The sequence below is a fragment of the Natator depressus genome, chromosome 4, assembly GCF_965152275.1.
Source record: "Natator depressus isolate rNatDep1 chromosome 4, rNatDep2.hap1, whole genome shotgun sequence".
NCBI classification, from domain to species: Eukaryota; Metazoa; Chordata; order Testudines; family Cheloniidae; genus Natator; species Natator depressus.
In genome coordinates this window covers 134896756-134922634 of record NC_134237.1, presented here as the reverse complement: position 1 = coordinate 134922634, position 25879 = coordinate 134896756, and the positions used below count along the sequence as shown (strand labels likewise).

The window sequence follows — 25879 nt, the reverse complement described above, 5'->3', positions numbered from 1 at the left end:
TTCCACACCACCTTACAAGTTCTATAAATCCCGATGCCATGAAGCTGTGACAGGGATAGGGAGTTTGGAATATGCAAAATGTTCTGGGACTGAAGCACCAGAAGTGAGTATTAAGGCTAGTTAGTGTGGGTGATGAACCTTCCTAGGTCCATGTGGTATTATAAACACTTATCTGTAATATTTAACCTTGAAACTGTTAAAGATGCACCTCTCATTAACTGTACTGGTTCCATGCCAACAACATAAAATATTTTTTAAAAAACCCCCGTTTTTGCCACCAAAATTAGCAGGAATGATTCTTGTTCTCTGGGTATTCAATCTGTTCAGTAGGAGGAGCCTTTTTTACTGTAATTTTTCTGACTACAACCATACCTTGGGCAAAAAAAGTCTCACATTATCCCCATGTACAGTACCTGCTAAGGATTTCTAAAAAGAGTAGTCCAACAAACTATTTAAAAAAAAAAAAAAAAAAGAAAGTTTAAAAAGGTTTCACCGTGTCAGACTAGAGAAAACACAAAAAGAAAAAAACATTTTGAAGTAAAAAGAATGTGCAGATTCACTAGGTTAAAAATTGCAACTGTGGTGTCTATTGCAAAGTAGCTGAGAATATGATTTCAGAACTGAGCAAAAATATAAGCAAAGTTTCTGACCCAGTATGGCCATTCTTATGTTCTAATCCCTCTGCTGATGTAGGACTAATGTAATGAGGTGTACTTATGCCACATGTGACCAGAACAGCAAGGGGTAAACAGAGGGCACTGAACCAAAGAAGAGAACCAACCCACAAGCCCCATCATTCCGGGAGCAAAGCCTCCAGCTGTGTCTAGGCAAGAACAAGAAATAAAAAGAGGCAGCAAAACCTATAAATGCTTCCTCTATTAGTTTCCACACCAACAGTCTGCGTTTTTTGACATTTGTTTACTTTTCCCTGAGAGTGAGAAACAATATGCTATATTTGTTATGAAAGCTAAAGACTGAGTTTTTTAATATATTTCTATGACAACACTGGACCATGCTGACTGCCTCCCTGAAATAATCAGAAGCCCAATTTCTTTGCTTCTGGGGCAGCAGATTTTCCCAGGTACAGTTCCAGATCTGCAGGAGACAGCAACAGTGCCAGAAGATTGGGGGAGGGGGGGGGCATTTTGGAATTGCTTGCCAAAGATCTTTGTTCATCCTTTGTCTGGTGCTGTGTTCCACTGTGAGGCTGTGGCTCAACTCAGACAATGCACAGCATATCACATTTACGGATGCTTTAGGGAAGGAAGAGATGACAAGTTGTGTTAATAGATTATATCTATTAGTTATTAAGAGAGTTCTTACCTGTATTTTTATTGGCCAGGTGAAGTTGCTCACGTAAACAAAGAAAGTGATGTTGGGGTTGCTCCGGAAATCAAATTTCTCATTGGAGAAGCTGTCCTTGTATTCCTTTATGTTGGACCTTGAAACAACTGGAATCTCCTCCCCTGCCTGAGTGCCAGCTGTTTCAGAATTTAAAAAGTAGCAATAAAAGTTTGCTTTCAGCGCAGATCTTAAGTGATTTTCAAAGGGGACCAATTATCCTTAGTTATAAAGCTATTGCTGTGACAGTAAAAGAAACTATTCGTCTGAAGACTGCAATTTTCAGTTGTATTTCATTAGTAGAATCAATGAACACACAAAATATTGCATTACAAAAAATTAGATCAGCATTTCCACTGTCTCCAATGCACATTATCAAGATGTGAGAATTGGAAAACTGGAGAGGGGAAAACTAAAATTCCTTTCTTAATTTAATTTCTTTCCCACATCCCAATTTCTAAAATGTAACATATAGTGTTTAATTATTCCCGTACAGTTGAGATTCTGGTTTACTTTTCTCTTTTACCTGCAAAACTCGTTGACCAAGTTATGTTGAGGTTGAAGTTTTTAGATGCGTTTATAAACATGTCCAGGTCTCTATTTTGCTGATTTAGAGAAAAAGAGAGAGAAGAAAACAGTTATTTTTAACAGATGTCATTCAATTAAAATTGTTCTGTTTTGAAAGGAACTCTCACTAAAAGTGTCAGAACTATAGTTATTTCACAGTAGGTTGAATAGAATACTCATCTACATGTGAGAGCACTAACATCCAGCAAGACACATTTTAAAGATCCACTGTATATAAAATAGAACATAGCTGTACATTTTCATTTGGATCTCCCCAAAAAGAAAAGTTTCAGAGTAACAGCCGTGTTAGTCTGTATTCGTAAAAAGAAAAAAGAAAAGGAGTACTTGTGGCACCTTAGAGACTAACCAGTTTATTTGAGCATCCGATGAAGTGAGCTGTAGCTCACGAAAGCTCATGCTCAAATAAACTGGTTAGTCTCTAAGGTGCCACAAGTACTCCAAAAAGAAAAGTTTACTTCAATGTAATTCCAAACCATATTCATTTAGGGTTCTTTGCAGACTATCCTAAGTATGATTCTGGGGTCGTTGGCAGTGGCAGCATTCAAATATATTTTAATGCAAACACATTTAGATAATTTTTGGTTTTAAATACTCTTCCCCCGCCCCCAATAAAATAATTAATTTTGTATCCTCACAAAATATCTGCCCTGGTCTAGATTTCAAATCATGTTACCTATTGGTATTCCTCCCTACCTCCATCTTTGCTCTGACAATGGCCCTCCATATGTTCCTCTCGTTCCAATATCTGTGCCTTCTTTTATAAAATTATATAATAATATAAATTTTATAATAGAATATAAATTTACAGGCTCTTTTGTGATAACTGGGCCTACAAATTTTCCCTAACTCTGAGCTCAACTGTGAAAAGTGAGTGAAAGTTCACAAAATGTTACAATAACTCATAATAAATGTTGACGGGGAAAAAGTGCAAAAAGACTGAATTAGCCTAAACAAAAAAAGGCCTCCTGATATAACTCAAGGACTGTGTTAAGACCATGCCTGGTCAACAAGAAAAGTATGGGACTGGAAATTAATTAACCAAAATTGGTGTGTCAGAAGTTAGGCCTAACTGGTGCACAAAATAATGAGGGGATGGGACCATTCTGTCCATCACTCCCTTTTGGGGTCCTTAACAAAAAAGACGTGGGGTGAGGGGAAATACAGACAGATGGCTGACTAGAGAAGAGGAAGGTGAAAACTTCATCATGACAGCTGCCAACCCCACCATCTCCTCGGACTCTTCATCGTCTGGTTACGGAGAGATGTCCTGAGCAGACTGGGCCAAGGAAGAGGGACCCAGACGACATCACCATTGCCACCTCAACTGGCTCATGCTAATCCCAAATATCACCTGACACATGAGGCTGTGTCTCATACACATCCTTCTCTTTTCCTTCCTTCCCCTATTTCCCAAAAGGTTCTTTTCCTTCCCACCATATTTCTTCTCTTTCCTAGCCCTCTCCTTTTTCCTTTTGTCCAGCTATTTGTCTTATTAGACAACAACGCATATGTTGCAACATTGCTGTAAGTCTGAGCCCGGAAAGGCAGCTAAAAGCAAAGCCCTAAACATCCCGTTGCTGGTACAAGTTTGTCAGGTCTCAGAGTCGCTGATAAGACCTTGTGCTGTGCTTGTATTTCTCCAGCAGTGAAGCTGCAAGTGAGAGATAACACTAGAGACAGAAGTTACAGATAGTATTTTCTATCTTTGTTCTTTACTTTTCCCTTTTGTGTGCATTTCATTTGTTTTGTCTTTTAGGAAATGGGATCAGATTTCAACGACAGTAACAATAGCTCCTGCCCATTATAAGTAACTAAGGATAGTTAACATCTGTAGTACCATCTAAGAGACTTTCAGACAAGTGGGCATGTTTTTAAAAAGAAAAGGAGTACTTGTGGCACCTTAGAGACTAACCAATTTATTTGAGCATAAGCTTTCGTGAGCTACAGCTCACTTCATCGGATGCATACTTACACAGAGACCATGAAACAATACCTCCTCCCACCCCACTCTCCTGCTGGTAATAGCTCGTCCAAAGTGACCACTCTCTCTACAATGTGCATGATAACCAAGGTGGGTCTTCTCCCCCCCACCCCACACACAAACTCATTCTCCTGCTGGTAATAGCTCATCCAAACTGACCACTCTCCTTACAATGTGTATGATAATCAAGGTGGGCCATTTCCAGCATAAATCCAAGTTTAACCAGAACGCCTGGGGTGGGGGGTGGGTAGGAAAAAACAAGGGGAAATAGGCTACCTTGCATAATGACTTAGCCACTCCCAGTCTCTATTTAAGCCTAAATTAATAGTATCCAAGTTGCAAATGAATTCCAATTCAGCAGTTTCTCGCTGGAGTCTGGATTTGAAGTTTTTTTGTTGTAAGATAGCGACCTTCATATCTGTAATTGCGTGACCAGAGATTGAAGTGTTCTCCGACTGGTTTATGAATGTTATAATTCTTGACATCTGATTTGTGTCCATTTATTCTTTTACGTAGAGACTGTCCATTTTGACCAATGTACATGGCAGAGGGGCATTGCTGGCACATGATGGCGTATATCACATTGGTGGATGTGCAGATGAACGAGCCTCTGATAGTGTGGCTGATGTTATTAGGCCCTGTGATGGTGTCCCTTGAATAGATATGTGGGCACAGTTGGCAACGGGCTTTGTTGCAAGGATAGGTTCCTGGGTTAGTGGTTCTGTTGTGTGGTATGTGGTTGCTGGTGAGTATTCACTTCAGGTTGGGGGGCTGTCTGTAGGCAAGGACTGGCCTGTCTCCCAAGATTTGTGAGAGTGTTGGGTCATCCTTCAGGATAGGTTGTAGATCCTTATAGTGCGTTGGAGGGGTTTTAGTTGGGGGCTGAAGGTGACGGCTAGTGGCGTTCTGTTATTTTCCTTGTTAGGCCTGTCCTGTAGTAGGTGACTTCTGGGAACTCTTCTGGCTCTATCTATCTGTTTCTTCACTTCCGCAGGTGGGTATTGTAGTTGTAAGAATGCTTGATAGAGATCTTGTAGGTGTTTGTCTCTGTCTGAGGGGTTGGAGCAAATGCGGTTGTATCGCAGAGCTTGGCTGTAGACGATGGATCGTGTGGTGTGGTCAGGGTGAAAGCTGGAGGCATGTAGGTAAGAATAGCGGTCAGTAGGTTTCCGGTATAGGGTGCTGTTTATGTGACCATTGTTTATTAGCACTGTAGTGTCCAGGAAGTGGATCTCTTGTGTGGACTGGACCAGGCTGAGGTTGATGGTGGGATGGAAATTGTTGACATCATGGTGGAATTCCTCAAGGGCTTCTTTTCCATGGGTCCAGATGATGAAGATGTCATCAATATAGCGCAAGTAGAGTAGGGGCGTTAGGGGACGAGAGCTGAGGAAGCGTTGTTCTAAATCAGCCATAAAAATGTTGGCATACTGTGGGGCCATGCGGGTACCCATAGCAGTGCCGCTGATTTGAAGGTATACATTGTCCCCAAATGTAAAATAGTTATGGGTAAGGACAAAGTCACAAAGTTCAGCCACCAGGTTAGCCGTGACATTATCGGGGATAGTGTTCTTGACGGCTTGTAGTCCATCTTTGTGTGGAATGTTGGTGTAGAGGGCTTCTACATCCATAGTGGCCACGATGGTGTTATCAGGAAGATCACCGATGGATTGCAGTTTCCTGAGGAAGTCAGTGGTGTCTCGAAGGTAGCTGAGACTGCTGGTAGCGTAGGGCCTGAGGAGGGAGTCTACATAGCCAGACAATCCTGCTGTCAGGGTGCCAATGCCTGAGATGATGGGGCGCCCAGGATTTCCAGGTTTATGGATCTTGGGTAACTTTGGATAAGCTATTACCAGCAGGAGAGTGAGTTTGTGCGTGTGGTTTTTGGAGGGCGGGGGGGGGGGGGGGGGTGAGAAAACCTGTATTTGTGCTGGAAATGGCCCAACTTGATTATCATACACATTGTAAGGAGAGTGATCACTTTAGATAAGCTATTACCAGCAGGAGAGTGGGGTGGGAGGAGGTATTGTTTCATGGTCTCTGTGTATATAATGTCTTCTGCAGTTTCCACAGTATGCATCCGATGAAGTGAGCTGTAGCTCACGAAAGCTTATGCTCAGATAAATTGGTTAGTCTCTAAGGTGCCACAAGTACTCCTTTTCTTTTTACGAATACAGACTAACACGGCTGTTACTCTGAAACATGTTTTTAAAGAAGCTCTCTGGCTAAAGGGAGAGGGAAGAAGGAATGTTGTGAGAATGAAACTTATTAATGCTTTCCTTTTTAAATGCTTTTTAACGTTTTTTTCCTTATTTTCTGTATTCCTAATAAGGGATTCAAACGATTCTTAGTAGTGTTTGCCATGTACTAGGCAGGCTGGGGTCTCTGTATACCAAAACCCAAACCTTTTTTAACACTGGTTAATGCTGGACAGCAATAGCACCATGTTAATATCTTTGACTCTTTGGGCCCATATATTCCATCTAACTAAATACAACAGAGCCCTTGCTTGGTTTGACACCCCGGTCATGGAGTGCAGGTCCCATGGGGCCTCATTACACTGATGGGTGCCAAGGGGAGGTCGTCCTGGCCCCCAAAGCCATGGTTTCCCCATTATTAGCCTTGAGGCTGTGGTTGTTGATCCTGCGGGAGAATTCAGGGCTCTCTCTTAGAACCAAGAGGCTCCTTAAGAGCAGCCAACAAGGAACTGTAAGCTGCATTCCAAGGAGAAGTCTCTGCTCAAGAGAGTGTGTTTGGAGAAGTTCCTGTACTCAGCTGGATTGAGCAGACAGACAATAGTACTGCTTTGACTTATCCCATCCACAGCATCTTTTGGTAGGAATGATGTGAGCAGTGAAAAAAATGGGAAGTGGTTTTGTCTGCACTGAAGGAGTCTGTGTCATTCACCGTATCAAGGAGCCTCCTGTTTGTACTGCAATAGCACTACAGACCACAAAGATGGATCAAGGCCCCGTTATATTAGGCTCTGTACAACCAGCTCAGTGCTGGTGGCCTCTGAGCTACGTTCTGATGTTCTTGGAGTCTGATTTAAGACATGGAGTACTGTTGCTTTTTCCTGTCTCCCCACCCCTCAGATCCAAGGATGAAACTGACAGCATTAACTCGCTGCAGTGTTTGGACCAACAGGACGTTTTCCTGCCCGACAGGATCGGAGAAATTTTGGGATTCTGAATTCAGCTGGTTATTAAACACAGAAGAAGCCCTGGTGTTAACTGACTAAGAGTTATTCTGGCTAGCCCATGGGCTTTGTCCCTGCAGAATAACTGGAAGCTGACCTCTCTCTGAGCTCTTGAGGTGAAAGAGAAGCAAAGAGAAAGTGACCTTCACTGATGCACAGGAGTCACCATGAATGTGGAGCTGCATTTGAAGTCAGATACCTTACATGACTGCTCTATATTTCCATTCCAAAAGGAGATGCCTTTTGCACCAGGAAGAAAAGCAAAATAAACAACAGAATGAACTGTGCCATGGCATAATTCTACACTGACTAACTATATTAGAGTAAAAGAAAGTGAAGAAAGTAGACACGATAAGATACAAGACTAACTGCAAGCAACTACAGAAAGCTAGAGGGGTTTGACTACATATTCCAGAAGTACAAAGCAAGTGAAGTGCAGGTTTAGGCTGCGGTTCCTTATGCCCCGCTTTGGCCACAAACATTTGGAGCTGCAAGGAAGCAAGATGTAGCTACACAGATTGAGGACATTCTGGCTAGTACATGGACTATGCATGTGCACCAAGACGGTAGTTCTGTTCAAAGAACAGTATGAGCCACTCTCTTCAGTGCAAGGAGAAGGCAGATTTTTTAAACGAAGTATGAAATGTAGGGGTATCAAAAAGGAAGAGACCATACTCACCTCTTCAGGTGTTGCTACAAAATTGATTGCAGTATAGTAGCGATCATCCTCTTGGGAAAGGCTGAAGGTGAACTGATAGTCGATAAGAAGAGTATCTGTAAAGAATACATGCAAAAAAGGTAAAAAAGTGCCTTGAAATAAAACAAGCTTCTGGAAAGCAAGGCAGGTAAGTGATTTCTAATTTAGATTAAGCAAACAGCTTACTGCAACAAGAGAGTTACTGCACTGCTATAATCTCCCCCCAACAGAAAGTTGAGTTTGGGAGAGAATAATGAACACTTTAGACACCTCACTATACCAACCTCGGAGGGTATTACATCCTACTCTATTAAAGTTAACCCAAGTTTGTTTTTTTTTTTTTGGAAGAGAACCGGGGAAAGGGGAAAGGTTTACATTTTTCAAGCAGGACATCTGATAAAAGTCTCCATCCTAAGAGAACTTGGTAGAAGGGAAATGTGGTTGACTACATAATTTAACCACATTTTGCTTAGTTCTTGTCGTTTCACCAAATCTAAAGTATCTATCAAAACTGTTTATCAATGTTATGGGAGTTTAAAGAAGACCAAACATTTTTGAATGGCAGAATACAATGTTCCCATTAGAACAGTGTGGGGAAAAACATTCACCCATCTAGCAAAACTGGTAAACCACCACATTTTCACTGCATTTGGGAAAAATCAAAGGCCAGGCAAATACAATAAAATTGCTACTATGGCTAACAAAACAAGGCCTTTTTCAAAAAGTGGGTTGAGGCTTCATGACGCACCGATATCTTATCTTGTTCTTCTTTCTCTTTTCCCCTCCCCTCCCCTCCCATGAAAGAAGCCTAATCCAGTCCACTGCAGTCTCTACTGGGCTCAAAGGAGTGCACAAAGGAACTAAATATTTAATGAAGTATTTGTAGCTATCATGACAATAGACAGCACTGACAATAACTTTTTTTAAAGATCATCATGTTCCCAGTCTTCTGGGCTTCAAAATTACTATCAAGAAGCCTGCCCTACACTATGCTGTTTCTCCTTTCCCATGTGGTTGGCATAAGCAACATTGCTGTGTTTGATAACTGCACAAGATTATCTTTAAAATCTATCAGTGCTGCTCCTCGACTGCCCAAGCAGGATTTAGCACACTTCTAATTTCCACACCTCCTTAGAAATCCTGTCTGAACCCTTCATTGCTATTTAATTTAAGATGTTTTTTCATCTAATGTCTTTCTAAAAGTGTTGATCTCAAATATTTAAGAGTGATAAAATAAGATAAAACTAGGATAATCTGAATTTTAGCAGTGTAAAGACAGTATTTCCTAACCCAGTATTTCCTAAGTATTTCTCAAACTTCATTGTACTGCGACCCCTTTCTGACAACAAGAATTATTACATGACCCTTTGGGGGGAACCAAGCCTGAGCCCACCCAAGCCCTGCCACTGCTGGTGGGGAGGGGGTGTGAAGCCAAAGCCAGAGGCTCAGACTTCAGCCCTAGGTGGTGGGGTTTGGGCTTCAGCTTTGGCCCCAGACCCCAGCAAGTCTAATGTCAGCCCTGGCAACCCCATTAGAACAGAGTCCCAACCCACAGTTTGAGAACCACTGTCCTAACCCATCTGCATTTAAACAGATGTGTGAAGTAAAATAGATGTAACTTATTTGCGCCTATATATCAAATAAGACATTTACTATTTTCAGGCAAAGAAAAGCAGTTGTACTTACAATAACATGTTCCTTTAAGTGGATTTCCTTGGTATCGATTTTCTACCTCACACCTAAAAAGAATATTTTTTTTAAATCAATGATGGTTTTCAGTCTGATTTTCTCCTTTTTTTTTTGGCTTGAATCTCTATCCATTTAAAAACAATTACGGAACACAGCTTGAGCTCAGAAGATAACTGTATACAATTAAAAACAAAAAGGTGCAAGTCTGAAGCTGTAATGAGATATTGAAGAAACCATGGAAACTTGGAAGACCCAAGCAAGAAAGTAGAAAGCAATGAAACTGAAGTATGAAAATTACAGGAAGGAGAGGTTACTCACCTTGTGCACTAATGGGAGTTCTCCAAAATGTGTCCCCCTGCAGGTGCTTCACTTTAGGTGCGCACGTGCCCCTGTGCCTCTGACCAGAGATTTTTGGTAGCAGTGCCCATTCTGCCCACACATGAGCCCTGCACATCCTCGTGCCCCGTACCAAGGCTTCACATGGCGGAGCAGGCAAACCGCTCTCAGTTCTTCCTCTATCGCAAAGCCCACACAGGCAGCTCCTAAGCAGAGGGGAAAAGGGTGGGTTGTGGAGCACCCACAGGGGGATGCACCTCAAAGAATTCCAGTTACTGCACAACATGAGTAACTCCTCCATCTTCGAACAGAATCCCTGTGGGCACTCCACTTTAGGTGGCTCCCTATCAGTAACCCTTTGAGAAGTTGGAAGTTTTGGAGCAGAGTCCATTACCAAAGAGACAACTGCATTGCCTATTGCTGCATCTGATCTGGCAGTGTAAATAGGGCACGGTGGTCAGAAAACATGTACATCAAGGATCATGTTGCAGCCCTGCAGATTTAAGCAACCAGAACATCTCTGAGTAGAGATGCAGACAGTGATCTAGTAGAGCGTGCACTCACTCTTAGGGAGGCGTAACCGCAGCGAAACCATAGCAGGCAATAATACATCCAGAAGATACATTTAGAAAGTTTCTGAGTGAAGATAGGTGCTCCATTAGACTTCTCTGCAACGGAAATAAAGTCTGGGGGTCTTCCTGAATGGCCTAGTCCTGTCCAAGTGAAAAGCTAATGCTCTTTTAACAGCTAACATATGAAATGAAGGCTCTTGTGTAAACTGATGCAACTTAGGGGAAAAAACAAAAAATTAATAGTTTGGTTGATATGAACTCCAGAGGAATAAGAACTTTGAATGGGGTCATAGAGATACCTTCTCCTTGGAGAACAAAGTAAAGGACGGGTCTGCAATTAGCGTCCCCGTTTCCCCATCCCTTGAGCAGAAATGTTGGCCACCAAGAAGCCTGTCTTCATAGACAGATATAAAAGTGAGCACATGGCTGCTTCCTGAGACGGTTAAGAACAAGGTTTAAAACCCAAAGCACTGTGGGAAAAGATTGATAAATACTTTTACAAATCTCACTGTGGTTGGGTGAGTGAATAATAAGAAACCTTCTCCTGACACGTGGAAAGCTGTTATTGCTGTTAAATGAACCTTGATGGAATTCCAGGAAAGGCCTGAATTTTTCAATTCCAACAGGTAGTCCAAGATTGAGGAAAGAAAGACTGGACAGAAAACCGATGGCATTGGTTACACCAAAGGCTATAACTTCTCCATTTCTGAAGGTAAGTATGTCTATTAGATTTCTTTCTGCTATTCAACAGTATCTTTGTACTTCTGATGAGCATAAGGTCTCTGAAGAACCACTGAAGAACCAAGATTGGGGTGAAAGGTCTGACTCACATCCTGAGACAATACTGGAGATTTTATCCGTAGCCTCCACAGAGGACAAGAGGTGAGTCTGAGGAGGTTCAGAAACCAAGCGTATATTGGCCAAGTTTGGTGCAATCAAAATGACTTTGGCTTGGTCCTCTCTGTTCTTGATAAGGATCTTTAAGAGCAATGGAGTTGGAGGATCTGCATAGAGAAGACCCTTTGTCTATATAATGAGGAAAGTGTCTCCTAGAGATTGGGGATCGAGACTCCCTCTGGAACAGAATTTCCTGCACTTTGTTTCGACTGCTGTGGCAAAACAATTAATCTCTGGAAATCCCCAAGTCAGGAGTATTTTATTGAGCACTCAAGAGTCCAACTCCTATTCGTAATTTAAGGATAAATGTCTGCTCAGATCATCTGCCATGGTGTTTTGTATATCTGGGAGGTAAGAAGCCCAGATGACTATCTGGCTATGAAACAGTTCCAAAGTTTTACCGCTTTGAGGCAGAGTGAAAGGAACACACTCTGCCCGGACAATTGATTTAATACATACATACTATGTTGTCTGTCATGATCTTGATGGGCTTGTTTTTGAGCAGGGCAAGGAAGTGGAGGAAAGCATTTTTGACCACCTTAATTCCAAGAGATTGATGTGTAAGCAGTGTTCCTGTTGTGACCATTTTCCAGGGCCTGTGTGAGGACCCAAATGTGCTCCCCATTCCAAGAGGGAAGAGTCCGATGTTAATATGACTATAGGAGGGATTCTGGTTGAACAGAATTCCTGCGTTAACTTTGGATAGATTCCGCCACCAGATGAGTGACTGTAGGACCTGATTGGGTACAGGTAATTGCTTGTTGCGAATGTGTTTGCTGGGTGTATGAACAATCCTGAGACACCCCTGGAGACATCAAAGATGCAACCTGACATTTTGCGCCACAAAACCACAAGCTGCCACGTGTCCCAGCAGTTGCAGACATGTCCTTGCTGGAACTTGAGGGCTGAGCAACACTGTTTATATAAGGTAATTTAGAACAAGGAACCTGTCGAGAGGGAGATAAACTCTGCCATTATAGAATCCAGAAGTGGCTTATAAAGATAATTCATTCTATAGGGGTCAAGACTGATTCTGAAATTTATCTGCAGGCCTAAACTTTGGAATAGTGAAGTTGTTGTTTGAACTGTACCTCCTGATATGACCGACCCTTGAGGAGCCTTCCATCAAGGTAGGGAAAGACAACAGAGGTAGGCAGCACCATGCTTTTTCAGAATACCCTTGGGGTGGATGACAGGCAGAAGAGTAGGACCCAGTACTGGTAATGACTGTGACTGAACGTGGGATTCATCTGTCTCGCAAAAGTAGTAGGCATTTTTTAGATCAAAGGTCACAATCCGTCTCCTAATTCCAGGGACAGAATTACAGCTGCTAGGGACACCATCTTGAATTTCAGAAGTCTGACATGCTAGTTCAATTGTCTGAGATCTGGTATCAGTCTCCAAGCCCTGTTTTTCTTGTGTATCAGAAAATATTTTGAATAGAACACCCCTTTCCCCTGTGTTGAAGTGAGATTGGCTCGATGGCTCCTAGATTTAGGAGTGATGACACCTCCTGTGTCAGCAACTGCTTGTGAAAGGAGACCCTGAAAAGGGACAGGGAAGGGGGTTACAAGGGAGGAACTGAGGTAAACTGGGTAGTGTAACCCGAAGTAATGGCTTCCAATACCCATTTGTCCAATGTTATAGACTCGCATGCCTGAGGAAATAGAAAGAGAGGCAGTGTCCAAACTGAGGAACCGGAGTTGTGTTGTGCAGATGATAAAACCTGGTCATTGGTTGGTCTGGACTCTCACCCAAACAATCAAAACTGGCCTTTGGACGACACGGAAGGCTGGGATGAAGCAGTTGAGGTATCTGAAGGCTTTTTCTTTGAAAACCATGACTTCTTAGCTGGCAGTTTAGATGTCCTATGGAAGGCTGAAAATAGAGCAGGGCGGGACCTTTGAGCTAACTGAGACCTGCTAAACTTTCTTAATTTGCAGGTGTGTATATCCCAAAGACTTAAGTATTGCCCTAGAGTCCTTTAGGGTATGAAGCAAATGATCCATGGAATCTGCAAAAAGCTTCTGGCAATCGAAAGGTTAATCCTCCACAATCAATTTTCCTTCATGCAGAAAATTGAACAACTGAAGCCAGGAAGGTCACCTCATCACTAATGTAGTGGAAATAGACCTGGCTGCCGTCTCTGCCACATCGTGTGAAGACCACAGTGAAGTTTTTGCCACAAGCTGACTCTCCTTTGTTATGGAGCTGAGCTGTTCTTGATGTTCCTGTGGTAAAAGATAAATAAAAGGTCTCCTCGGGCTAAGAATGGGGAGAAGGGATGCACTGTACCGGGGAATCAGGTCTTCCATGTTCCCTGAGGGACTGAGGTGAGATTGCTGAAAACTGACAGTGATACATTGCCCATGGCTCCCAGGAAGGCCAATGAGGGAGACCATAAGGCATGGGGAGAAGAATTTAATGCTGGTCATCCCAAAAGTTGGAGAGCAGTAGTCTGGTGTCCTGCCTCTGCACAGGGAGTAACGTCTCCTGGAATAAATTGGAGATTCTTGAAGTGAAAGCTCTGAGTTTGAGTCAGAATGCTCTTCCACCTTGTATCAGAGGTGACAACCACTCCTCATGGATAGTCAAAGATGGAGAAGAGATAAGTCTCCCAGAAACATGAGCAGTTGGTGAACCAGCCAACCTCATTATTGAGAGGTATCCAGAGGTTACAAGGAGCAGAGACTCAGGCTTATTCGGTACCAAAATGTTTTTCAGGTACTGGAATTCCTGTGGTATTGGCACAACAGAACTCAGTATCAGCACCGATGGTGTTGCAGAGGTCATCATGCAACAATACCAAAGGAGTTGAGGATTCCACTGAAGCTGGTCTCCTGGTAGTGGAAGTCTTTGGTACCAATCTCTTTACCGCTGAGGTATGGGACTTAGTTGAAGTCTTAACGTGCTTCATGGTACCCGAAGTACTCGGACCCTCACTAACATTCCTCTGAGGGCCTGGATCTACATTGATGAGGAACTCTGTTTTGCTCCTCTTATCTCCTTTCTTAAGCTTGGAGTGCAAAGCTCTCAGTATTGGCAGTGTGATTATCAGCACCTCTGTCAAGAAGAGGGTTGGAGATCAGAGTTTTAATTCCATGTTTAATTCCATGTTCCCCTTGGAAGTTCTGTGACGGTGACAATGGAGCACTGACAGATGTGGAGGGTCCCTGGACAAGGAGGTGCTCAGTGCCCCGACCCAAAGCTGTTTTTAAGGATTGCTCCATCATTAATTGTCTCTACTTAATTTCCCTGTTTTTGCAGGATTTTTCCCTCAAAAGAAAGCATATTTTACACTTGCTGGGAACATGAGAGTCTCCCAAGCAACGAATGCAGTGGGAGTGCCTGTCACAAACAGGGATTGCTTCTCAACAACAGGAGCACCTTTCAAATACCAGGGAGCCCGGCATCCACAACGGAAGAAGAAAAACACAGAAGACGACGACAACGACAAAGAAGAGAATAGATGTTCCAAGTATAAGATACTAAACCTACAACTAATAAGAACTAATTATAAACCATAAACACTAATAAAAGGGGAAAATAGGCATACAGCAAACAGGCGCACGCTATACCTCAGTCTCTGATGGAAGGTGGCTGACAAGGAACTGAGGGCGGTTTGCCCGTGCAGCCCTATATAGCCCTGGTACAGGACAAGAGGATGTGTAGGGAACATATGCAGGCAGAACAGGCACTGCAAGCAAAAATCTCGGATCAAAGGTGCAGGGGCACATGCACACAAAGTGAAACGTACACAAGAACACTACTCAAAAGAAGCAATACCCTCTGCTTGAAATTAGTTTAATAGTTCTTCACACATGTACCCCATTAAGCAACTCCAGCCAAATAAAGAATAGTCTTCAATTCTGCCATACTAGGGCCTAATCCTGTTAACCTTTACTCATGTTAGTAATCCTTCAAAAATAAACTTTGCATTGACTTTATTTTCCTAAACATTGCAATGGAAACATTTCTATTAGGTTGTGTTTTCATATTTAATCGTATTTATTATATTATTATTTATTCACTACCTGGAAAGATACCAGAACAAATTATTAAACTATCGATGTGTAAGCACCCAGAAGATAACAGGGTTGCAAGGAATAGTCAGCCTGGGTTTCTCAAGAACAAATCATGCCAAACCAACCTAATTTCCTTGTTTGATAGGCTACTGGCCCAATGGATAAGGAGGAAACAGCAGACGATTTTTTTTTATTTTAGTAAGGCTTTTGACGCAGTCTCACATGACATTCTCAAACAAACTACGGATGTGGTCTAGATGGAATTATTAAAAGGTGAGTGTACAATTGGTTAAAAGACTATACCCAAAAGTATAGGACTGTCAAATTAGGGGGACGTATCTATTGGGGTCCACAGGGGTCTGTCTTGGGTCCAGTACTAGTCAATATTTTTATTAATGACTTGGATAATGGAGCAGAGAGTATGCTTATAAAACTTGCTGATGACACCAACATAGCACTTCAAAGGACAGGATTAGAATTCAAAACAAGCATGATACAATGAAGAACTGGTCTGCAATCCACAAGATGAAACTGAATAAAGACATGTGCAAAGTAATTCACTTAGGAAGTAAATATCAAATGCATAACTACAAAATGAGGAATAACTGGCCAGGTGGTAGTACAGAAGAAAAGGATCTGGGGGCTGTAGGGGATCGCAAATTAAATATGAGTCAACAAAGTGATACAGTTGCAGAAAAGACTAATACCATCCTGGAGTGCATTAACAAGAGTGTAGTGTGTAAGACATGGGAGGTAACTGTCCCGCTCTACTTGGCACTGGTGAGGCCTCAGATGGAGTACTGACCACTTCTGGGCACCACATTTCAAGAAAAAGGGGGAGGGGAGAATGGAGAACGTTTATAGAAGAGCTACCAAAAATAATAAAAAGGTTTTAAAAAACTGACCTATGAGGAAAGGTTAAAATAATTAGATATGTTTAGTCTTGAAAAAAAGACAACTGAGCGGGGACCTGATAACAATTTTCAAGTATGTGCTGGTATGAAAAGAGGACAGTGATCAATTATTCTCCATGTCCACTGAAGGAAGGACAAGAAGTAATGACCCTAATCTGCAGCAAGGGTCATTTAGGTTGGATATTTGGACAAACTTTCTAACTCTAAGGATAGTTAAACACCAGAATAGGCTTCCATGGGAGGCTGTGGAATCTCCATCATTGGAGGTTTAAGAACAGGTTGGACAACCACCTGACAGGAATGGTGTAGGTTTAGTTGGTCATGAGTCAGTGCACGGGGCTGGACTTGATGATCTCTCAAGGCCCCTTCCAGCCCCATATTTCTATGATTACAGTAGTGCTTAAGAATGGGGGGGTCCCATTGTGCTAGGCACTGTACAAACACAACAGTAGACAGTCTCTGCTCCATAGAGCTTAAAATCTAAACAGATAAGACAGATGCAGAGTAGGGTTTCATAAAACCTTTTTCTACACTTATACTTTGTGACTGTTTATACCTCATTGTGCTCCTTTAAAAAAGAGTTTTTTGAAAGAGATTTGAACACTTACCTCAGATTTATCTATATTTCCTATATATTGACTCTCCACCCCTGCAGGAACTGCTTAAACAGAGTGCCCTAAAAATGACAGTTCACATCTATTTTTTTTTAAATAGGAATATGTGCAGCGGTATGTAAATTTTGAGAAAAAAAAATCTTACTTTTCATCTTTTAAAATCTGTATAAAATGTTCTCTCTCAGTTGATAAACTCTTAATATAGTAATCTTGAGAAAACCATTTTGCTCACTACCACAATATAAAAGCTACTGCTGATTTCATTGATGGTGAAGTTAGTTAAATGTCAGCACTGGGAAATGTTTAATGCCATACTAAATACATACATTTTTCATTATTTAGAATTACTTTATTATGTACAGTCTTTGGATAGCAAATATTTATAAGAAATGGCAACTCACAGTTGACACTCATCTCCTTTAATTCCTTTGGTAGTACAGAAACACTTTCCTGTATTTGTATTACAGATAGAGGCATGACCATTACACTTGCAAGCTGTAAAGGAGATAAAGTAGTTTTGAGTAAAACAGTATGGACAGATTTGTTTACAGTGATTAAAACATTTAGGCAGAGAACTGAGATGTGTTAAAGGTGAACTACAAACCAAAAATGTACTTGTGCCCATCTGCTTGTTTATGATGCTTAAAGACCTCAATATCAGATTTTTGGTTTGTTTTATGTTTTTTGGGGGTGGGGTTAACACTAAAAGTATCATCATATACAGAAATCAATGGGTGAAGTTCTCTGGTCTCTGTTATGCAAGAAGTCAGACTAGGTGATCAGAATGGTCCCTTCTGGCCTTAAAATAAATAAATGAATCCTCAACTGTCCCATTTCTGCTGGATGACACTTTGAAGAACTGGTGTACTAATGTGATGATATCACAAGGGAATGAAAATTCAAAAAGGGAGGAACTGGTCTATATTTACAATACCAAAAAACAATATTAATACCTATTTTACTCAAACTCCTGACAAACATTTTGGAGAAAAGCTCTGTGTGAACAATTCAACACTTCTACCTCTTCTTTGGGAGCTGAAGGTTTCTCCAGGAAAACCGAAGACTTGATATTCCTAGTATTTCCAATGTTAAACAAGCAGAAAAAACTCTGACATCTTTATTCATAAAGGAGTAATAGAGGTACAAGACATTTTTTCTTTGCAGTTAATTTAATATAATTCAAAGGTTCATAGATTCCAAGGCTAGAAGGGAACATTGTGATCATCTAGTCTGACCTCCTATATAACACAGGCCAGAGAGCTTCCCCAAAAATAATTCATAGGGCATATTTTTCAGAGAAACGTCCTGATAGAGAATCCACCCTGGCCCCTTGTAGGTTGTTCCATTGCTTAATTACCCTCCCTCTTAAAAATGTATTCCTTCTTTCCAGTCTGAATTTGTTTAGCTTTAACTTTCACCCGCTGGCTCATGTTATACCTTTCTCTGCTAGATTGAAGAGTCCATTAGTAAATATTTCTTCCCCATGCAGATACTTACAGATTGTAATCAAGTTGCCCCTTTACCTTCTCTTTGTTAAAATAAACAGATTAAATTCCTTGAGTCGATCGCTATAAAGTATGTTTTCTTTAATCATTTAATCATTCTCACGGTTCTTCACTGAACTCTCTCCAATTTATCAACATCCTTCTGGATGCTAGATGAAAATTAGATGAAAGGCTATCAAAGTTCCTTTCATATGGTGCCTAGATTCCTTTTGTGAGCTGTCCAACCAAAGGACTGAAAGGCAGGCTCATGCCCTGTATCTTCACAAGGAATGTGTGTGAAAGGGGAACATACATGGCTTCTGAAGAAGTACTGAACTAGACACTTCCAGGAGTATAAAAGCAGATTCTTCAGCCTCCTGCTGTAAATTATTTTACCTTATCAGGGAGGATTGATTTAATTTAGAGCAATTTACATCACTGATTTTAATCATGATTTAAATAAGCAAGCAGAAAACCTTGATTTAAATCACTGATTTTAATTGCCTTTTGCATTCGTACTTTTTAGTTATTTTGAAAAGGTTGATTCTCTTCAATTCAATAAAACAAGCTTAAATGTGCTGGATACGTTTGAAAAAAATATCAAAGTTTACCAAAACATATTTTGTATTTAAAACTAACTGACTTATTAAACCAAAGAAGCATTATCTATAATCAGTAAACTGAACTGATTATTTCTGGTCACCGTGTACTTCAAGATTTCAGAAGTAGATCTCCTCCTCTCACATCTATACATAGTTTGAAAGAAGAGAAAAAAAAAAAAAAAAACTTACCTGCTTTTTCAACTCCCAATTGGTTTCTTAACTTTGAATGAACTAGTTATTAAACTGAACTAGTTGAATAAACTGAAAAGAAAATGTTCTCTCTGCACCTGAACACAAGGGTACTGCTGTCCAACACTGATTTAACACTTCAGCAAACTCTGGTTTCAGGTACTTAGCCAGTGACTTCCACCAGTAGAGCAGTCTGATTTTCTTTAAAACTTGGCAGAAAACATGTACTGCTTATTATTTCTTGTATTTAATTTAAATGATAGATTATAATACATTTTGGCCTTAACATAGGACGACAATGCCAATTTCCATTTTTTTCATATATTTTTTTTAATTCCTGCATTTAATTTAAATTGGAAAATCCAATTTGATTTAAAAACATGCATTTTATTTATTTTAAATAGTCAATTTTTATCCACTGAGGACCTCATAAAAGCCAAAACAACTTATGGACTATAGATTAGCACTCCCATAGAGTAGAGTTCCTCAGGCTTTTTCCACAGTGCAGACTGCAAAATACAGAGGATTATCTCAGGGACCACCTCCATTCTTATTCACTGTCATGAGGGCAAACTCCCTCCTCATTCATGACTGTATAACATCTCAGTGGCAGCTACTGCACCCTTTGCATGGAAAAGGATTTATGTAGTTTAGCTGTCTTTCAGTGCAATTTAGCAACTCACAGGGGCAAGTGCAGCACCCTATCACCAACCAGCTGCCTGTGGACCACCAGCAAGTGTTCCAGGCAGCACCCTTTTAGAATCATCACCAGAGAGGAAATGTATCTGATCTCAGGGCTAACAGTGCCTTCTCTTTTCTTCCAAATAGTATTTTTATCTAGCACTAATATTTCTTCATGTGAAAGTTCCATCGGACAATTCAGAAATACCGGATAAACTAGAGAAAGCTCCCTGACTGCTATTTTTGCGTTTCGATTGGTTATATTTTCTGCCCTTCGTTATTAATGCTCTGTTCTACACAGGACAACACTATTTTTAAAAAGCAGCTGCTGAGGCGGGAATTAGCTAGCATCTGGTTATTGTCTTTCTGATATTGCAAATGGCAAGGGGCCAATAAGAAAAGGGGAAAGAACTCTCTTTCGACCAAGTGGCCATAGCTTTATTAAACCTTAAAAACAGCAGCATCCTAAAATAACCTATCTTGGCAAGAAGGAAAAAGGGGAAGACCTCAGCTACCCCCACTTTTTGCTGTCACCTTCTCACACTTTTTGTCACTCAAATTCCAAGTATGCCAACATTTTTAGGGTCAAAAAGCCTACATTATTCTGAAGCCTACAACTATTCCAAGACCTGATCACAGTTCTATGTAGACCAATGCACAAGTCAGCCACCAAGTCATATACAAGAGTTCAATTCACAGGAAAGAAGGATTTTTTCCCAACTTCCATCCTTGGGAAAGTTGGAAACACCAACCCTGCCATCCATCTGACATTAATTTTATCCCATTTCAGGGGGAATCTAACCCATGCTATGCCATACTACCAGAACCAACTGACTAAAGCTGCAATCCTGTAAATCAAAGGTATGTTGATCATACCATACAAACACAATCACCACCAATAGCTGGTGAACACACAACTGCTTCCAAGTATTCACGCTCTCCCAAAGGCTGTGACTGAAACACAGAGTGCAACAAACTGACCAATACAGACAGAACAAAGAGGAATTAATACCCAAATAATCCCAGAGGAGAAAAAAGGAGGCAGCGTAAAGGGTTAAGATAACAGAAGACTGCTCCTGGTACACACCAGCCAATCCAGTGTCTGTAATGAACTCTAGGAATTCACCAGTGGCAGCCTTTCCAACAAAAAACAGCTACAACTGGCTAGCAATTGCTCTGGCACCATGGGATGTAGCCATGCCTCCCTGGTCTCCATCTATAATCCAGGCTAGCCCTCACTGGTCGAACTGTTTTGTTCACCTTCACAGTAGATACTGAAAGAATGAGGGTAAACTAAAAACTTGGCCAAATACCTTACAGTAATTTTTTTCTTCTGACATTACCTACTAGCTTTATCAGCTATGGATTAAATGTTAATTGCCAACCTATTAATACTTAGCATGGTTTCCAGCATTTTCCATACCTTTGAATAGAATTTGGTTTGGGATTTTATAAGGATACTAAGAGAGAAAGACATTCCACTCTCACAGCATATGAACAGATTTGAGCATTTAACTCCCTTTGGTCCATTGAAAATCTCTGCTTCAGTGCTTTCCACCTTTGACAGACTTTCATTAGCCAAGTCCCTAGTGGAGGTCATTGAGTCTCTGGCTCTTCTCTTTTTATGTGTTATAGAAAACTCTGCTTGGGGGAGGTTCTCTGGAGGTATGGATGGGTGGGAGGATGCTAACCACAGACTGTGACAGGAAGCCTTCCCCTCTGTGCCTCTTTAAACTATTATTCCTTGTTCCTTAGGCTGTAGATCATGGCTTTCAGCAGCGGAATAATCACAGTGTACAGCACGGAACTAGCTTTGTCCTGCTGATCAGAATACCTTGGCCCAGGCCACAGGTACACCAAGATGTACAGGAAAGAGATCAGCAAAGACCTGACACTGACGATGCAGGCCAAGGCCAGGACAACCATCTCATTGTTCCGGGTCTCAGCTCAGAAGAACTTCACCAATGGCACGATGTTGCAGGAGAAATGGTTGACGTAGTTGGCGCCACAGAAGCAAAAGAGTCATACAACACACGAACAACAACATAAACTGTTTCTGTATCATGCTCAGATAAATAGGCTGGACCCTCCCTGACCCCCCAAAAAGTAACTTATTCTATGTCACATTCTGTGTCACAGGGACACACTGTAATCCACCAGTTAGAACTGAATGCTGGGAGTAAAAATTCATGCCTTCTATTGCCAGCTCACTCTCCAATTCATTGCATAGCTTGGGCCACTCATAACTCTGTACCTCAAGGCACCCTATGTAAAGTCAGTTTAAAAATACCAGCAATAATAATTCACATAGATGTTACATGGTTTAATGTTGTATTAAGTATATAACATCACGCCTACCATATTCATTTCGCAGTACTGCCAATACCTGTTTATCAAAAATACCAATTTTGGCTAACAGTATCTTATATTTTTATAAAGCTTTTCTTTCTTAAGGACCCCCAAAGAATCTTTCAATTTTAAATGTAATTCCAATGGGGTTTCACTTACTCCACCACTGAAATTGCAGTGAAATATGGCAACATTTTAACAATGCACAGCAGTCTGACAAAAAGAAAAGGAGTACTTGTGGCATCTTAGAGACTAACAAATTTATTTCAGCATAAGCTTTCGTGAGCTACGGATGCATTCGATGAAGTGAGCTGTAGCTCACGAAAGCTTATGCTCAAATAAATTTGTTAGTCTCCAAGGTGCCACAAGTCCTCCTTTTCTTTTTGCGAATACAGACAAACACGGCTGCTACTCTGAAAGCAAGGGATAGCTCAGTGGTTTGAGCTTTGGCCTGCTAAACCCAGGGTTGTGAGTTCAATCCTTGAGGGGGGGCATTTAGGAATCTGGGGCAAAAATTGGGGATTGGTCCTGCTTTGAGCAGGGGGTTGGACTAGATCTCCTGAGGTCCCTTCCAACCCTGATATTCTATGATACATCAGTCTGACAGTTAGCAAAGAATACAGTGTCTAACTAAAACAAAAGGAAGAACTTCGATATTGTACGGTAAAGGGCAAATTCCAGCTTGATTTGCTACCAAAACACTGGGATTAATACTACTCCTTTTAAAAAAAAGACCATGGAATTTTTAAATTATCCACAATGGGTCACAGGCTTTAGAGATGGAAGGGATCATTATGATAATCGAATAAGATGTCCTGAATAACACAGCTCACAAAGTTTCATCAAGTGATTTCTGTATTGTGCCCAAAACTTTGGCTAAACTAGAGCATCTCTTTTAGCAGGACATCTAATCTTGATTTAAGGTAACTCAAGCAGTATGTCTCATGTGTAAGAAGATATTTCCAGCAACAGACTTCCCCTCAGCAAAACTAACGACAGTCAGGAAGTCTGTACAAGCTTAATCTGGCCCTCTTGGGCCTATTTGTTATGCTAACTTTTTTTTAAAATTACATACTCCCATGCTATTTTTGTCTCCACAGAATTCCCGTCTCATTCAGCACACAGCATGAGTTCTACCCCTCATTCTGCCACAGACTTATGTGATGTTTGACAAGACTCTCCCATAATGCATATGCACAGCAGGATTGAATTAATGTTGCACAGACAGCCTTCCTCCTGGCACTTCCTAGTTTTTGAGAGCTTGGCTTTGCAACCTTAATGTTCTTTTAGTGTAGTTTGGGTATGTAATAAATGAAATACATTAGCTGATATACACTAAGAGGGATCTGATTTGCACTCAGATATTATGGTGATAAGCTGCAGTATAAAACCCCCGAGATTTGACTATACTACAGATTTAAGACTTCACTTACACTGGCATGTTCCTCCATTAGTAGGATCTCCATAGTAGCCAGATACACAAGTCTCACAGTGTTTGCCAGTTGTCAGGTTCTCACACTTTTCACAGACGCTTTCATTTACACATTTACTGTGCCCATTGCACTGGCAGGCTGAGGAAACAAAGAGACACTTGGTAGTTGTACTCAAATGTAGTGTATCATAGAGTGTCTGAAGAATCTGATCTGCATTTTGGGTTAGCAGTTTAGTCACTTCACGAATGGAACTGCCTCATGCAAGTTCTGAACTGCAAAGAGACCCTGGTTCTCATGCTATGGGCCGTGACATCTGAGATCATCACGAAGATGACTGTTCAAATATAAAATGTTAGAGAGGTATAAAATAAATTGATTACCAAAGTATACAACAGAAACACTGCTCTGACTGGACTGGAATTAACAATAGGGAGAGGTTCATGGGGTTGGAGGGAGGCAGGCAGTCCACATAATTCTGGGATCTTCACTAGATAATTCAACGTAAATGTGCTGCATAAGAAACTGGGCCTTGCTAATAGTCAACTGAATATTTTATTTAGAAAACCAGAACTGCATTTCTTCTTACTTTCATTCATTCTTCCTGTTTAAATATACTCAAAAGTGATTAATATAAAGACTAAAATGCTGTAGTCTGACTGTGGACTCCTTCCTTTTCAAAATCAAATTTACATTCTTTGTGCATATTTCACTTTTTTTCCTCTTCATTTAGTAACAGGAAATTAAGTTCTGCAATCATTTAAGCATTTGGTCTTTCACCTGGAGTCTAAGGCTATGTCTACACTACACAGCTTTTAGCAGGGGCGAAAGTGGGCTGGTACGGTTCAGCGTACCAGTAAGAAGCCGGTACCAGCCCATACCAGCCGACGTTAAAGCACTGTCGCTGCCCCTTTTGCCTCCCGCTGTCGGCGGCCCTGCCGGTAGGGACTGTACCACTAGGGCCACCAACGGGCAGGGGGGAGGGGGTGGCAAAAGGGGCAGCAACGTTAAAGTGCTGCCATGGCAAAGAACGCTCCTTAGGTTGGCGGCCCTGCTGGTAGGATCCCAACACAGGGGGCGGGGGTAGGGGCAGCTTCCCCGGGCTCAGCAATTTAAAAGGCCCCAGGGCTCCCGGCTGCCACCACCGCAGCAGCAGCTGGAGCCCCGGACCCTTTTAAATCGCCGCCGGAGCCCAAGGCGGCACAGGCCAGGCAGCACAGATGGGCTGGCTGGGGGAGGCTGACCGCCGCAGCCCCGCCCCTTCCACCCGAGGCCCTGCCCCTTCCGGGGGCCTGGAGCCAGGCCCCTGGACCAGTAAGAGTTTACTACTACTTTCACCCCTGGCTTTTAGTGACATGGCTGTGTCACCACAGCTATGCCGCTAAAAGTCACGCAGTGTAGCCACTGTTTGTCTGCTCTCCTGCCGACAAAAACCCTCGAGTCCCAACGAGCGGCATTCACACTGGCACTTGCTGTGGCTAAACTTTTGTCTTGGGTGGAGGGGGAGGGTTTAACACCTCTGAAAGACAAAAGTTTTGTCGTTCAATTGCCAGTGTAGACATAGTCTAAGTTTTATGACCTCCGAAGTGTTTCAATTATTAAAAAAAACTTCTGCTCAGTTACCTGGACACTGGATAAAGGACCAGTTGTATTTGTTCTCTGCTGGACACATGCTGACATTAAGGATGGGTTCCAGGTAGTATTTTCCTGTTGTTGGTGGAGATGGCATCTTTACTGGACCTCTGTAGGAGCCTTCCATGCATTTCCCCTTTCCTGTGTTACTAGGGTCCGTACACCAACCACAGCCAGGCTGTTCCAAACAATGACTACATGTGCAGTAGCCAGAACAGTTTGCAGCTTTGAAAATAAATGTCAAATGGTAAAATAAACCATTGGGACCTCACAATATAAGACAATATTTGAAATAAGAATCTTCATATGCCTTTTATTGATCTTGAGACTGACCCTTACAAGTTGGAATCAACATTTATTCTAATACATTTATAAACAGATGTATTTTCATGAATTTCTATTAGTGTACTTAATCCGACAATCTCAAAGCTTGCTTTTAAACTTTATTACAGACTAAACAAACAAACAAAAAACAGCCTGTTATCCAAATTGGTGAAGTAAGGCACAGAGTCTAAATCATTTAACCACTTACAGAGAAAGCCAATAAACAGCAGAAAAACACCCAGTCCCTTTCTAAAAATTAAACAGTGCACACTAAAATTTTGCTGAATGTTTTCAATTAACTATTTGAATTATAACTGTCTTATTTACAATAAAAT

The 25879-nt window shown here is 41.4% G+C and overlaps 1 protein-coding gene across 2 annotated transcripts in view; it reads right to left on the bottom strand.

Annotated features, from left to right (window-relative positions):
* The window catches only part of ATRN (attractin), a 265369-nt gene that overhangs the window by 107102 nt on the left and 132388 nt on the right, over nt 1-25879 (bottom strand). For both annotated transcript variants that reach the window (XR_012639386.1, XM_074951939.1), the window contains exons 18-24: nt 25212-25445; nt 23592-23729; nt 17255-17348; nt 9493-9545; nt 7789-7883; nt 1868-1946; nt 1324-1481 (exon numbers count right to left, since the gene is read on the bottom strand). Coding sequence is in view for 1 of the 2 variants with exons in the window: in XM_074951939.1 (XP_074808040.1) it covers nt 1324-1481; nt 1868-1946; nt 7789-7883; nt 9493-9545; nt 17255-17348; nt 23592-23729; nt 25212-25445 (851 nt within the window). In the remaining variant the exon portion in view is untranslated. The remainder of the gene's footprint in view (nt 1-1323; nt 1482-1867; nt 1947-7788; nt 7884-9492; nt 9546-17254; nt 17349-23591; nt 23730-25211; nt 25446-25879) is intronic.